A 14,624-nucleotide genomic window follows, 5' to 3' on the forward strand; every position below is an offset into this window, starting at 1 on the left:
AAGCAGTAGTGTCATAGTTTACTTTTTGTATTACATAAAATGTAATTGTGTACGGTTCCTATTTCAGACGGAGTGGCCTTTCGGGTCGAGTATGTTTGAAGTTCCTGTGGATTTCTCATTTAAAAGACTGGAGTCAGTTGCCGGTAATTTATGTATTTCGACTCAGTGTCTGGACATTTGTGTAGGTTTATTTATGGGATTTAAGGAATTATATTTTTAATGAACACAGTTTTATAAACATTTCATGTAAACTCGTTGAAACCACTTAATTATTATTATAATTCTTCTTATTATTATTATAAACCAATAGAACCATTTGAAACCATATGATTTAAAACTAGTGCCTGTCTACCCATTTTGTGCAGATTAAGTGGATTACCGATAGATTACCAGAATTTGAAAATAAGAGAGAAACAAAATGATACACTATAAGAAAAAAAAAACAAAACAAAAAACACAGGTTATTAGCCACACAAACAATGAGGGAATAGCTGTTCTGGGATCAGTCCCGTGGGTGCATCCTGCCTCACTAAATTACAGACAGTAGCAAAAGTATTCACAGTAGTGGCGGTGGCAGCAGAAGGAGCAAGTAGAAAAAGTGTCATTTGTAGTAACTGAGAATAAACAACAAAAAATCAACAAACTGATTGAAAAAGACAAAATATGTGAACAGGGCAGTGTTACACTCATAAATCATCATGACTTTATCAGTTCAGCCCCTGGACTGACCTCATATTCTATGTATGAATGTATCTATCTATCTATCTATCTATCTATCTATCTATCTATCTATCTATCTATCTATCTATCTATCTATCTATCTTTCTATCTATCTATCTATCTACCTATCTATCTATGTCTATCTATCTATCTATCTATCTATCTACCTATCTATCTGTCTATTCACCCATTTTACTCTTTACACTCTGGCCTGGCCCAGACGCCCTGACTGTGGAGCCAAATGGGAGTGTTCGGCCTTTGAAGAGGAATAAGGAGGGGAAGATTAGAAGCAAAGCTCTCAGATTCAATAATAACCACATCACAGATGTGTCAGGGCTGATTAACACCGTTATGGCTTTACTCTGTGAAGCCCCTCGGCTGGCCTGGCTGGATTTGTCCTTCAATGAGATTTCCCACATCAGTCCGGTATGTCTCACCTAGTCACTGACCAACATCTACACAAAGCATCTTATCACAAGACTTTAGACAGCTTTTGTCATTCTGCAATATCGTTTAGTCCAAGACTTCTCTTGGGGAAGGGGTGTGTGTGTCTTTTGTTCCTCCAAAATTGATAATTCTGTATATATGTCAAAAGAGAGGCACCAGCTGAATGTATGAAGTAAAATACAGTGTCAGTGTGATGTATAAATGTAAGTGTCAGTCTCCTAGCACCTGTGTGAGTGGTTTACTATGACTGACACTGCGCTGAAGAATGAGATCACTCAGGACAACCAAAGACAGTTCTGACAAATCACATCAGTGGTTATGTGGTTTCTTTTGACAGCATGTACAGTGTCAACACCTCCCTTCCTCCTCTCTCTCTCCCCACCCTCCTCACCCCCTCCGTTCTTCAGGTCCTCACAGAGCTGAAGGAACTCCGGGTTCTGTACCTTCATAGTAACAATGTGTGTAAATTGTCTGAGGTGGACAAGCTTAGTGTGCTGCCTCTCCTTCACACCATCACCCTCCATGGCAACGGCATGGAGAATGAACGTGGTTACAGGTAAAGGTCAGAGGTCACATGGGATCAGGTTCTTGGCTCCTTTATGTAACACACATTCTTCCCAGAATGCTCTCTGAGGAACAGGTGTCTAAACAGGTCAGAGGCTCAGATTACAGACTAGATTTTTTTGCCTGGTAACAGCATGCATGCTCACTCCAAGTGGGCAGACTCACTTCAGACTGTCCACTCATGCTCCCCAGAGAGCCCCTGTTCTGCTGAATGAAAAAGACAGAGTGACTCAGAAAAACAGTCATAAGGTGTTGTCTTGATAAAACAGTTACCTGTCTGTGTGTTTGGTCTTAATAAATCATTTTCCTGTCTATGAGTGTGTTTGGTAATGAACAGTGTATTTAACTGAGATAAACTGTTAGTGTGTGTTGTTGCCAGGGGATACGTGATCGCAGTGCTACCCCATCTAAAGACCATGGACTTCAGTGCTGTCACCAGGCAGGAGCGAGTGATGGCTGACATTTGGCACAAGGCCAACAGACGAGGGAACGCAGCCAGACAGGGCCCGGGGAACTGCTAAATCACTGACACGAAAACAGGACTCGTGTGTGGAGGAGTCAGAACTCATTCTCGAAGAAAAAGCCAAACTTAATTACCCAAACTGCACTGCTCTGTCATCCTTAAGCTTGTCAGACTGTGAAATGTCAGTTTTAAGATACAAGCCGATCACATGATGGATGTGTGTTCAAAGTCGTCACATTGATGGAACATTCCCGAAAAGCAGACCAGTATACTCTCAAAACAGACACCTTGACTCTCTAAGACTCTTTCTCACACTCTCACACAATACCTCACTTATTTACACACACACAGATGTCTGTGTAGTAAGAGGCTGATTGCTGTAAGCATTTGAATGTTTCGTTGTCTTGTTATAATACAGTGCAGACGTCTGTGAAACTGTTAGAGAGCACACTCAGAACTAGACCTCACACTCCCATCTTTATAAAGTGACTGACTTAGTGCAGAATGGACCTCACTTTAAAGAGAACGCATCTTTATAAAGTGACTGACTTAGTGCAGAATGGACCTCACTTTAAAGAGAATGCATCTTTATAAAGTGACTGACTTAGTGCAGAATGGACCTCACTTTAAAGAGAACACATCTTTATAAAGTGACTGACTTAGTGCAGAATGGACCTCACTTTAAAGAGAACGCATCTTTATAGAGCGACTGACTTAGTGCAGAATGGACCTCACTTTAAAGAGAATGCATCTTTATAGAGCGACTGACTTAGTGCAGAATGGACCTCACTTTAAAGAGAATGCATCTTTATAAAGTGACTGACTTAGTGCAGAATGGACCTCACTTTAAAGAGAACGCATCTTTATAGAGCGACTGACTTAGTGCAGAATGGACCTCACTTTAAAGAGAATGCATCTTTATAGAGCGACTGACTTAGTGCAGAATGGACCTCACTTTAAAGAGAACGCATCTTTATAAAGTGACTGACTTAGTGCAGAATGGACCTCACTTTGATGAGAATCCATCTTTTCACAAAACCACACAGACCATCCTCACAACCCACTGCTTCTACACAAACCATCTTGATTATTTTCACATTTATAGCATTTAACATTTAATCACATTTAATGACGTTGGAAGCTTTGTGACTTATATTACACCCAAAGTCAATATGAAAAATGAGTCCACATTATGTTTTTGTTTTTTTAATGTATTATTTCATTCAACAGCAAAAAAGGTATTAACAGAATATTTCCTTTAAATTTTTGGTTCTAGCCTAAGAGATGAACCAGGTCATTCAGATAGTAGTACACATTTAGGTAACAAAACAAACAACACAATTAGCAAACTGCAAGAAAGCAAAAAGCTAAATGATAATAAAATGCTCAAAGTGCAGATCCCTTTATAAAAAAAGCCCACGGCTTCAATCCGCAACTGCTGTTTTACGCTTAATTATGACAAAAGAGATTCGAATGGAAGGGTGATCAAAGCTAAAACACATTAAAAGAAATAAATAATTACAATGGCATTTGAACTCCTGGTGATTATTTGAAAAGCTCCCAGACAGACAGGTATGAACATCACTGCTCCAGCCAAGATGCCACAAACACTCATCTCCTCTCTCAGCTCGTCTGAGTAAAAGTTAGAAAGGGTGAGAAAAACTGCGCTCCCGTTTTCACTGCTGAAGACACTGGAAGAACTCTTTAGTCAGAAAGAGAGAGAGAGAGAGAGAGAGAGAGAGAGAGAGAGAGAGAGAGAGAGAGAGAGAGAGAGCGCGCGAGTGTTGCCTGCATTTTTACTACGCTGCCAGAACCACTGGACCAAGAGGGTAGTTCTCAGCACCGGTCAGTTCTGGTTCCTCTTAACATCAGGTGATCTGTGTACTCCGTGTTTAGACGCATAGAGGACACAAGACTCCCCCCACCCCAAAATTCAGATTATTGAGAAGGGGATTCAGTATTAGCAGTTAATGACTCCACTGAAGGCTCTGCCCACAGTGGCCGAGCGCCAGTGAAACCCAAACCAGTACACAACCCAGTACACAACCCAGTACACAGGCAGCACAGCACACGGCCCATTCATTTCTCCACACTGTCATTCCTACACTAACTCTCTGTTTACAGATGTTTTGTCCCAGCCGGGCTCGAAAGGACAGAGAAAAGACTCTGGAGTGAAAAAGAAAAGCTTTTTGTGTGTGGGTGTGCAGACCAGTATGACAGGGCCAGAGACCAGCACCAGCTCCACAGACTGAGGAAAAGACAATAGATCTTGTCAAGCCCATTACCCTGGATGAAAATCCTACATCCCCTCAATGATTTCATCCATCCATCCTTCCATCCATCCTTCTACCCCCCCCCCCCCCTTCTCATCCTAAAGACATAGGTTACACAATTCTGTATTGGTAAACAACCATTTTATTACCAAAAATCCAGCAAACATGTTATTTTGACAAACTGAGGGCTGCAGTCTTTGTATAGACCTGATTTCCTTCAGAAAGCCTCACTGTGGCCATCAGGGTCATGGCTGCAGCTGCCTGAGGGCCATCGCTGGGGAGGGACACTGGGACAGAGGGCTCTCTTTAGGGTCAGTAACTCTGCTGATTAAACTAACGGTACAGGTCTTACTGTGAGAGAGGGCTGGACACAGAGCAGGAAATTATAATGAGAGAGAGAGAGAGAGAGAGGGGGAGAGAGAGAGAGAGAGAGAGGGAGAGAGAGCGTGAGAACACAGGCTTCTACTGACACATCATGGAATAGCAAACTGCACCACTAATTCTTCCTTGGCATCCACTTTGATCTGAGAGATTGCACTGCACGCATACGCAGCAATCTTAGAGACCTGCAAAACACCAAACACAGAAAGAAAGTGAACAGTCAGACTCTCAGAGACCACACAGTGTTTGTGCGTGTGTGTGTGGTTGTGTGTGTGTGTGTGTGGGGTTGTGTGTTTGTGTGTGGTTGTGTGTTTGTGTGTGGTTGTGTGTGTGTGTTTGTGTCTGTGCGTGCGTGCATGTGTGTGTATGTGTTTGTGTGTGTTTGTGCGTGTGTGTGTGTGTGTGAGTGCGTGTGTGTGTGGTTGTGTGAGTGTGTCTGTCTTCTGGCGCGTTCTATTTGAACTTGGAAGTCGGAAGTTTCAACAGGGACACCCCCCTGAAGTCGGATGTCCCTAACCCTAACCCTAACCCTAACCCTAACCCTGAAGTCGGATGTCCCTAACCCTAACCCTAACCCTAACCCTAACCCAAGTCGGAGGAACCTCACCAACCCCGACTTCAAAATCCCAGATGGGTAGTGAAGTAGTGAGAGCTGTAGTAATATACTGGTAATATTCTGCACCTCTGTCTTATCTGTGTTTGATTAAATCAGTCAAACACACAGCACTGTCCAACTTCTATCTGTGGACGTGTCGCTACGCTGTTTGTATGTGCAAATTACCGCGTAACGCGTCGTTATCAACTGGTGTTGCTAAAAATGGCTAATCCGGCTAAAACATAGTTTTCCGACTGTTGTCCTGGAACGTGGTCAACTCGGGTGTGACGTCATTCCCAGCTCCGACTTCTGAGGTAAATGGAATGCACTATAAGAGAGTGTGCCTGTGTGTTTGTATCGGGTAGAGAGTGAGTGTGTGTGTGTGTCTTAGAGAGTGTGAGTGAGTGTGTGTGTGTGTCTTAGAGAGTGTGAGTGAGAGTGTGTGTGTGTGTGTGTGTCTTAGAGAGAGAGTGTGTGTGTGTGTGTGTGTGTGTCTTAGAGAGAGAGAGAGTGTGTGTGTGTGTGTGTGCGTGTGCGTGTATGCATGTGTATGTGTGTGTGTGCGTGTGTATGTGTGCATGTGCATGCGAATGTGAGTGTGTGTGTGTGTGTGTTTTGAGTACTGCACTGACCTGTTGTACATCAGTGTAGGGGACCAGGTCGCTGGCGAGCACTTGGTGAGGTTGAGTGGTGAGTGAGGGGAGAAGAGGAGGTTTCTTCTGACACACGGTACTGCTCAGCACTGCCAATTTAGTACTGAAAACACACATATTTATATTTAGTACTGAAAACACACATATGTATATTTAGTACTGCTCAGCACTGCCAATTTAGTACTGAAAACACACATATTTATATTTAGTACTGCTCAGCACTGCCAATTTAGTACTGAAAACACACATATGTATATTTAGTACTGAAAACACACATATGTATATTTAGTACTGCTCAGCACTGCCAATTTAGTACTGAAAACACACATATTTATATTTAGTACTGCTCAGTACTGCCAATTTAGTACTGAAAACACACATATTTATATTTAGTACTGCTCAGCACTGCCAATTTAGTACTGAAAACACACATATGTATATTTAGTACTGAAAACACACATATTTATATTTAGTACTGCTCAGTACTGCCAATTTAGTACTGAAAACACACATATTTATATTTAGTACTGCTCAGCACTGCCAATTTAGTACTGAAAACACACATATTTATATTTAGTACTGCTCAGCACTGCCAATTTAGTACTGAAAACACACATATTTCACAACGTAAAGTAAAAAAAAAAGCTACACACACTCAGTGACACACACACACACACACACTCAGTGACACACACACACACACACACTCAGTGACACTGACACACACACACACACACACACACTCAGTGACACACACACACACACACCCACACTCAGTGACACACACACACACACACACACACCCGGTGACACACACACACACACCCACACTCAGTGACACACACACACACACACACACACCCGGTGACACACACACACACACACCCAGTGACACACACACACACACACACACACACACCCAGTGACACACACACACACACACACAGACACACAGACACTCACTCAGTGACACACACACACACACACACACACACACACACACTCAGTGACACAGACACAAACTAGGGTTGGGCGATGTCTACAGTGAAACATCGTGATGGACGATGACACCGGGGGTGGGGGAGACCTCGCAGCCATGTTGCGTCACCTGACCTGAAAGCTGCACACTGATTCGCTGAACGAATTCATCAAGTTGTGTTTAAGAACAGCACTGGCCTTTGACGTTTTCAGCTGTAAACCGTGAACGCAGTAGCTTGACAACGCACAATAACGGCTTCTGTGACAAAACTTGTCTAAGGTTCAGAAAGTGCCGTGTGTTCAGAATGACTCACACCAGTCAGTGTGTTAAGAATGACTCACACCAGTCAGTGTGTTAAGAATGATTCACAACAGTCAGTGTGTTCAGAATGACTCACAACAGTCAGTGTGTTAAGAATGATTCACAACAGTCAGTGTGTTAAGAATGATTCACAACAGTCAGTGTGTTAAGAATGACTCACAACATTCAGTTCCTTTCTTTAAGGGATGGCGTTTATCGGTTTTTGCAAATTAACTCCTCAGATATTCTCAGTTAAATGTGTAGGGCAAGACATGGTGAAAAAGGGTCAATGGCAGTATAACGGTGAGGCGTTATTTGTTTAAGACAGGTAGGCTTATAGCACAGAACAGGAGAGCTCGCTCTGTAGGTAAGTTTTAATCCTCCATTTCGCGATCCAAGTAAAGGCCTGACCCCTAAGGAAACCCTCGCAAACCACACAGAAAGGACCCTGGCCGCCCGGCCGGGAATCCAACCCAACACCTGCTTGCTGTGAGGGGACAGCGCTACTCACTGCGCTACTCACTGCGCTACTCACCGCGCTACTCACCGCGCTACTCACTGCGGCGCAAACCAGGTGGATTTCAAATCATTTTTATGTGTGCTTTCACATTAAAACATGCTTTCACTGGGCAGTAAATAGTGTGATTGTTTTCCATTTAGTAAATCAGGCGCAAGTAGCTATTATAATAATTAGAATAAACCCATCCTTCATTTTTGTGCTCTTTGGCTGACACTCCTTAAAATACATATTCATCAGTTCGACGGCTCAACTTGATCCCCGGGGAAATCCCCGCAAATAAGCAATAAATAACAGATAAGTAATAAATATGTTTTTCTATGTCATAGCAGAGACACTGAGTGTGTGTGTGTGTGTGTGTGTGTGTGTGTGTGTGTGTGTGTGTGTGTGTATGTGGCAGCGTGCGTCCCGCTGTTGGTGTGTGTGTGTGTGTATGTGGCAGCGTGCGTCCCGCTGTTGGTGTGGGGGTGTGTGTGTGTGTGTGAGTGTGTGTGTGTGTGTGTGTGTGTGTGTATGTGGCAGTGTGCGTCCCGCTGTTGGTGTGGGGGTGTGTGTGTGTGTGTGTGTGTGTGTGTGTATGTGGCAGCGTGCGTCCCGCTGTTGGTGTGGGGGTGTGTGTGTGTGGGGGGGGGGGGGGTGTCACGATGCTGGGCTGTCAGCCATCGGCCCAACCCTACAACACACTCCCCCAAAGTAATATACACAGTTACAGACAAACATACACACTCACACACTCAAAGCCTCCTCTTACCACAGTAAAACACACATATTCTCACAGACATGCAGTAAAAGCAACAAGTGTGCACATATGCACACACACGCACGCACACATAAATATAAACAAACACACCCAGGGTAACATACACACCTGTACTGTCTGGCCCGGTCCATGTATTCATGTTGTTCCATACCCTGTGAATCTGCTGCCGACACATCTATAATGTTCCTGAGTAGAGACACACAAACACACAGACACATAAATACATGCATACACACACACACACACACACAAATACATACACACATACACACAGAGACAGACACACGCACACACACATTCAGTGACAGACGGGGAGTTTGTCTGTAATGTTCCTGAGTAGGGAGTGAGACATGGAGAGTTTGACAGGACACATGTGTCAGTCCATGTGACTCAGCCCCTGAGCCACACGGGCCCTTTTGATAAGAACGGATCAGTCGTGTGTTTCTGCCCAACAGAAAGCAGGTCCTTACAGTGCTGTGTTCGTGACTATGGACGTTAACAAGGCCTGCTCATCTGTGCGTGTGGTTGGCTGGCTGGCAGCGTTTGGGGGCAGGCCATTGGTCGGCTTGCTGTCTGGGTTAGGATGAGGGATCAGCGGCTTCCGTTCATCTCCGTCCTGGAGAGAAGAGAAAATGAAGGAGTGTGGATGAGAGAAGAGTGTGGATGGAGAAATGACAAAAGGATTCCATTTATCTCTCTTCTTTTTTCTTTTGCTCTTTTTAAAGTCCACAATGTGAAGGAACATTAATGATAAACAAAAAAGTCAGCAGTCTAGACTGGGCTTGCTGATGGGTCCACAGTATTTAATTTGATTAAAATTTGAATTAATTTTCAAACTTTTTCAAAATAAAAACTGCAGATCAAACATCAACAAAGCCTGTTCTGAACAATTCTTGGGCCAAAGTCATCAGTTTAGGTCTCTGTTCAGTCCTCTCTCCAAAGCCCTGTCCCATATGAAACCTGGAACATTGATAAACTTTTTCAGCCATATCCACAGATTCTGCGTCACACCTGCAGCTCATTGCCAGAACTCTGCCAGGTCTGACTGTTCAAACACGGCATAAAAATCCCTGCGAGGCAGGAGGCAGGACATGACATCGAACAGACAGGATGAAGAGAACACATCAGATGAAGGCACTTTGTTTTGAGGAAAACGGTGGCTGAACAGATCCTACTGAGAGTCGATTTGCTGACATTGTTATTAATTTAAAAACACTTTTCACTGACAACTGATTTTAACACTGCAATTATCTTTGCTGATCACTTCTTACTGGCTCACTAGCTTTTGCTTAACTGGTAAAAATCTCCCAGTTCATCTCACCATGAGCAAGCTGCAGGGGAGATACCTCATCAATACCAGCATCAAAACCAGCATCAATACCAGCATCAATACCAGCATCAATACCTCATCAAAACCAGCATCAATACCAGCATCAATACCAGCATCAATACCAGCATCAATACCTCATCAATACCAGCATCAATACCTCATCAAAACCAGCATCAATACCTCATCGATACCTCATCAAAAATAAGAATAGAGAGAAATATCACAGGGAATTATCTCCGCTAAGAAGGTTATGTTTTTGATGCGGTTTGTTTGTTTGTTTGTTTGTTTTTTCTGTCTGTGAGCAGGGTTACAGAAAAACTACCTAGCCAATTTTCATGAAACTTGGTGGAAGGGTGTAGTGTTTGGTAAGAGTGCATTACATTTTGGAGCTGATCTGGATCACGGGCTGGATCCACATATTATTTCCCGCGTTCGTTAGCATTGCGAGATCAAGGTCAAAATGAACCGAATGTGTCACACTTGTGTGAACCCGTCATAATTACAGTGAATGGTGCGTCACGACTACACATACAGCAGAACACCAGTCACCTCAAACACCAGTCACCTCAAACACCAGTCACCTCAAACACCAGTCACCTCAGTCACCTCAAACACCAGTCACCTCAGTCACCTCAAACACCAGTCACCTCAGTCACCTCAAACACCAGTCACCTCAAACACCTCAAACACCAGTCACCTCAAACACCAGTCACCTCAAACACCTCAAACACCAGTCACCTCAAACACCAGTCACCTCAAACACCAGTCACCTCAAACACCTCAAACACCAGTCACCTCAAACACCAGTCACCTCAAACACCAGTCACCTCAAACACCTCAAACACCGGTCACCTCAAACACCAGTCACCTCAAACACCAGTCACCTCAAACACCAGTCACCTCAAACACCAGTCACCTCAGTCACCTCAAACACCAGTCACCTCAAACACCAGTCACCTCAAACACCAGTCACCTCAAACACCTCAAACACCAGTCACCTCAAACACCAGTCACCTCAAACACCAGTCACCTCAAACACCAGTCACCTCAAACACCTCAAACACCAGTCACCTCAAACACCTTAAAACACCAGTCACCTCAAACACCTTAAAACACCAGTCACCTCAAACACCAGTCACCTCAAACACCAGTCACCTCAAACACCTCAAACACCAGTCACCTCAAACACCAGTCACCTCAAACACCAGTCACCTCAAACACCTTAAAACACCAGTCACCTCAAACACCTTAAAACACCAGTCACCTCAAACACCTTAAAACACCAGTCACCTCAAACACCTTAAAACACCAGTCACCTCAAACACCAGTCACCTCAGTCACCTCAAACACCTTAAAACACCAGTCACCTCAAACACCAGTCACCTCAGTCACCTCAAACACCTTAAAACACCAGTCACCTCAAACACCAGGCACCTCAAACACCAGGCACCTCAAACACCAGGCACCTCAAACACCAGGCACCTCAAACACCAGGCACCTCAAACACCAGGCACCTCAAACACCACTGTAGAAAACAATTACAGCAGGTATGCAAAAAAAAAAAGCAATTTTAAATGATCTTTACTGTTTTTCCAAGTCTAAATGACCCAAATAAGGCTATTTAAAGGTTACTGTGGGTCTGCATAACACACGCATAATTGCTAATCATTTCTTACAATTAGCTGTCACAATCATACATTCTGACTTTTCTGTGCGAATAGTTTTGGAAGTACATCCAGACATAGGTCGTGGTTGCGGTTGCAGATTTGAATATTACAGAAAAGTGGACTATTGGCCTTGACTGACTTCTGCATTCTCAGAGCGCCCCTCTAGTTTCATACATTAATTTTGTTTATTTTCAGGTGACATGCAGAGTTTGCCAACTAGCTCACCTCTCCACAGTGAGATTAGTATCAACTTCTCAAACAGCTGAAATAGAGACAGAGGGAAATGCATTCACATGCGAGGAAATCCCTGGACGTGAAGTTTGACGAGAAAGTTGGGTCGGGAGTTGAAATCTGAAGCTTTGCACTTTTCAGACGAACTCCAAAACCAACAAAGAAATCCAAGACATGTGACAGCACCATGACTGACATTCAGTGTGCTTCCAAATCCACATCTGCTAACGGAGATGACTGAACAAATGCACGCCCAGTCTATCCGATGTCTCAGTCTTGAGATTACAGCTACAGACAACTTGAAAGCAATTTGAGAACTAAAATATAACAGAGGTTAAGGGAACAGGCTACAGTGAATGTATATTATATGATTGTATGCTGAGCAGTTGTTTCCTTTTATGGTGAGCGTTTTCATAGGAAGCATCGAGAAACAAGCACTTCCACCAAGTATGAGCGCTGTTCATTTGTTCCAAAACCAAACACAGACAGAGACAGAGACACAGACAGAGAGAGAGAGAGAGACAGAGAGAGCTTAGAAAAATGGTGCCCAGTCACACTTCTATATAACGATTATAAGATTCTGACTCACGGTTTTGCTACAAGACTTAAAAAAATTTGGATACAATTAGAGATGGAGCTCAATCTCTTTTTTTTATGAGAAATCAGCATGTTGGTTTATCTAATGATCTTGTGATTGGCTGACCAGCTTTGGCAATCAATGTATTTCAACTCCAGCTCATGTTCACACATAACCACGTCACAGATAACAGACGCAACATTTACTGGTAAAATTGCATGTGTAAAAGGGGTTCAAGTTTTCATTAAATCTACAAGTGTAAGTGTCTGTGTGTGTGTGTATTTAGATTGTGTGTTCCCTTTACTTTAATTGAAATCACTTAAATCACTTAAAAATCAGATTCTTCTTCAACAGAAAAGAACTGATCAAAATGCAACTGATTCCTAATGAAAAGTCTCTGATGTTGGTGTAAAAGAGAAGATGTGAGGTAAACTGTGAGACTGAGAAGAGCAAGAAAACAGACCCCTTCCTAATATTTCCATCTTATCTATGAATATGAGAGGAATTTGGGTTGGATCATACAACATAAAACAGCAACTCAATTCATTCTGCTGAACTTTCACAATTTCATCCTTGAATAAATTATGTGAGCTGGTGGCATTTAGTCTGTACCCTTCAAGACAACCCCAGACAAAATGTTAATTTCACAATTTTTAGAATTCAAATCACAGGAAAATGAGCCAGATATTTACTTTTTCATCATCTGTTCACTTTTCATTTCTCACTATACTTTAAAAGTATCATAGTTTATCAGACCTGTGCTTTGACCATAACTGCTAAGAACAGTCCGTCCTATTAGCGATTCAGTGTGGTGAACCCAGGCAAAATCCAGCTCAAGTGGCATCTTCGCATTCGTTAGTGTCTTAAATTTATTGCATCACGGCTTGAACCACTTTCCAGTTGAGAAATCAAAGTTAAACTATGTCTCTGAAGGCTGTTTGAAAGCTGAAATTGTGTGGTCGTTGAAAAGGGCTGCAGTGCAGACACAATCTCGTGCAGAATTTTAAACTGCAGCAACTGGTTTGCAACGGATAAAAACAGTCATGCTTACTGTCTAAAATATTAAGAAGCCTTCAACTCTGTTCCGCGTTTTTTTTTTTAAATTTTCCTAACTGACACGAGTATAGGGTTAAAAGAGGTGATGAACTGTTCGTCACGACTCAATACTGCGGACTCACGACTAAATACTACAGTCATTTTACCTCACCTTAAACTCACCTCTCATTGTTCCACAAGGCTGTTTATCAGTGTTTATCAAAGAGCAAAGAGAGAGAGAGAGAGAGAGAGAGAGAGAGAATATTCGTGTTCTTGGCTGACTGAATGCCAGCTACAGCAGGACGCTGAAGGAATCATATGACAGGCCTTTTTGGCATTTATCGCTCCAGACCGCTTAGCTACACAGTTCACATCCCAGTTGAAAACAACTGAGGCATTTAAATCTCCGAATTCAAATTTAAGACATTTTGACCGATCCTTCCACCTCCTACAATACTAACACAGGGTACCTGCAAGAATGTCGCAAGAGTTGCATACTATATTAGCGTTAGTTTAGGACACATTTCTATTTAGCGCAGCCATGCAAACAATTGTTACACAATAGAAATATGTCCTAAACTAACGCTAATATAGTATGCAACTCCATTAGCAGCAAACACCACACGGGCCTAACTGAGCTGTCAGTTTGTGTTGTTTTGTCCTTGCCGTTACACTCAAATCAAACTCTAAGGTCTCAAAAGATGGATTTATATTTGGCAGCCCTGTGGAATCTGAATGTTGGGTTTATAAATCGGCTTTATGACCACAGTGTAATTCTATGTGTAGGATTTTGCGATGATTCTTCTCATTAGCATGTATGCTAACACAATTACCTGCTCCGCAGATTCTGTCTCGCTGCTGTAACAGCAACCCATAGTCTTCTGGCTATCTGCCAAGCAAATCGTCCCCAAAATCCAGTTTTTTGGCCACTTGGTCAATTTGAAAATGAAGACAACGTATTAAAACTCCAAAAGGAGAAACAACTAACTCCCCTGATTATTTCTCAATCTCGTGAGGATTTCTGCACTCCTATAGCGAAGCATTCATCACATGACTGCAGGTTGACACCAACAACATATGATTTCCGCCCTGTTTGAAGCCACACAGATAGGGACTGAAATAGACCCTAGTC

General features: G+C 42.9%; 2 protein-coding genes across 2 annotated transcripts; one reads left to right on the forward strand and one right to left on the reverse strand.

Moving 5' to 3' along the window:
• The first annotated feature begins 91 nt into the window (after positions 1–91).
• lrrc51 (leucine rich repeat containing 51) lies at positions 92–2,252 on the forward strand. The gene is made up of 4 exons (XM_030776657.1): positions 92–143; positions 941–1,146; positions 1,575–1,723; positions 2,111–2,252. The coding sequence occupies exons 1-4, from the start codon at positions 92–94 to the stop codon at positions 2,250–2,252; spliced, it is 549 nt and encodes a 182-aa protein (XP_030632517.1).
• Positions 2,253–3,416: 1,164 nt separating this feature from the next.
• Positions 3,417–14,526, reverse strand: lamtor1 (late endosomal/lysosomal adaptor, MAPK and MTOR activator 1). The gene is made up of 5 exons (XM_030777867.1): positions 14,326–14,526; positions 9,123–9,268; positions 8,761–8,838; positions 6,076–6,199; positions 3,417–5,033 (listed from the first exon to the last, which is right to left on the reverse strand). Exons 1-5 carry the CDS (start codon positions 14,365–14,367, stop codon positions 4,941–4,943), a joined length of 483 nt encoding a protein of 160 aa, XP_030633727.1. The 5' UTR covers positions 14,368–14,526; the 3' UTR covers positions 3,417–4,940.
• Between the last annotated feature and the right edge of the window lie 98 nt (positions 14,527–14,624).

Source organism: Chanos chanos, chromosome 6 (genome assembly GCF_902362185.1).
Source record: "Chanos chanos chromosome 6, fChaCha1.1, whole genome shotgun sequence".
Classification (NCBI taxonomy): Eukaryota; Metazoa; Chordata; class Actinopteri; order Gonorynchiformes; family Chanidae; genus Chanos; species Chanos chanos.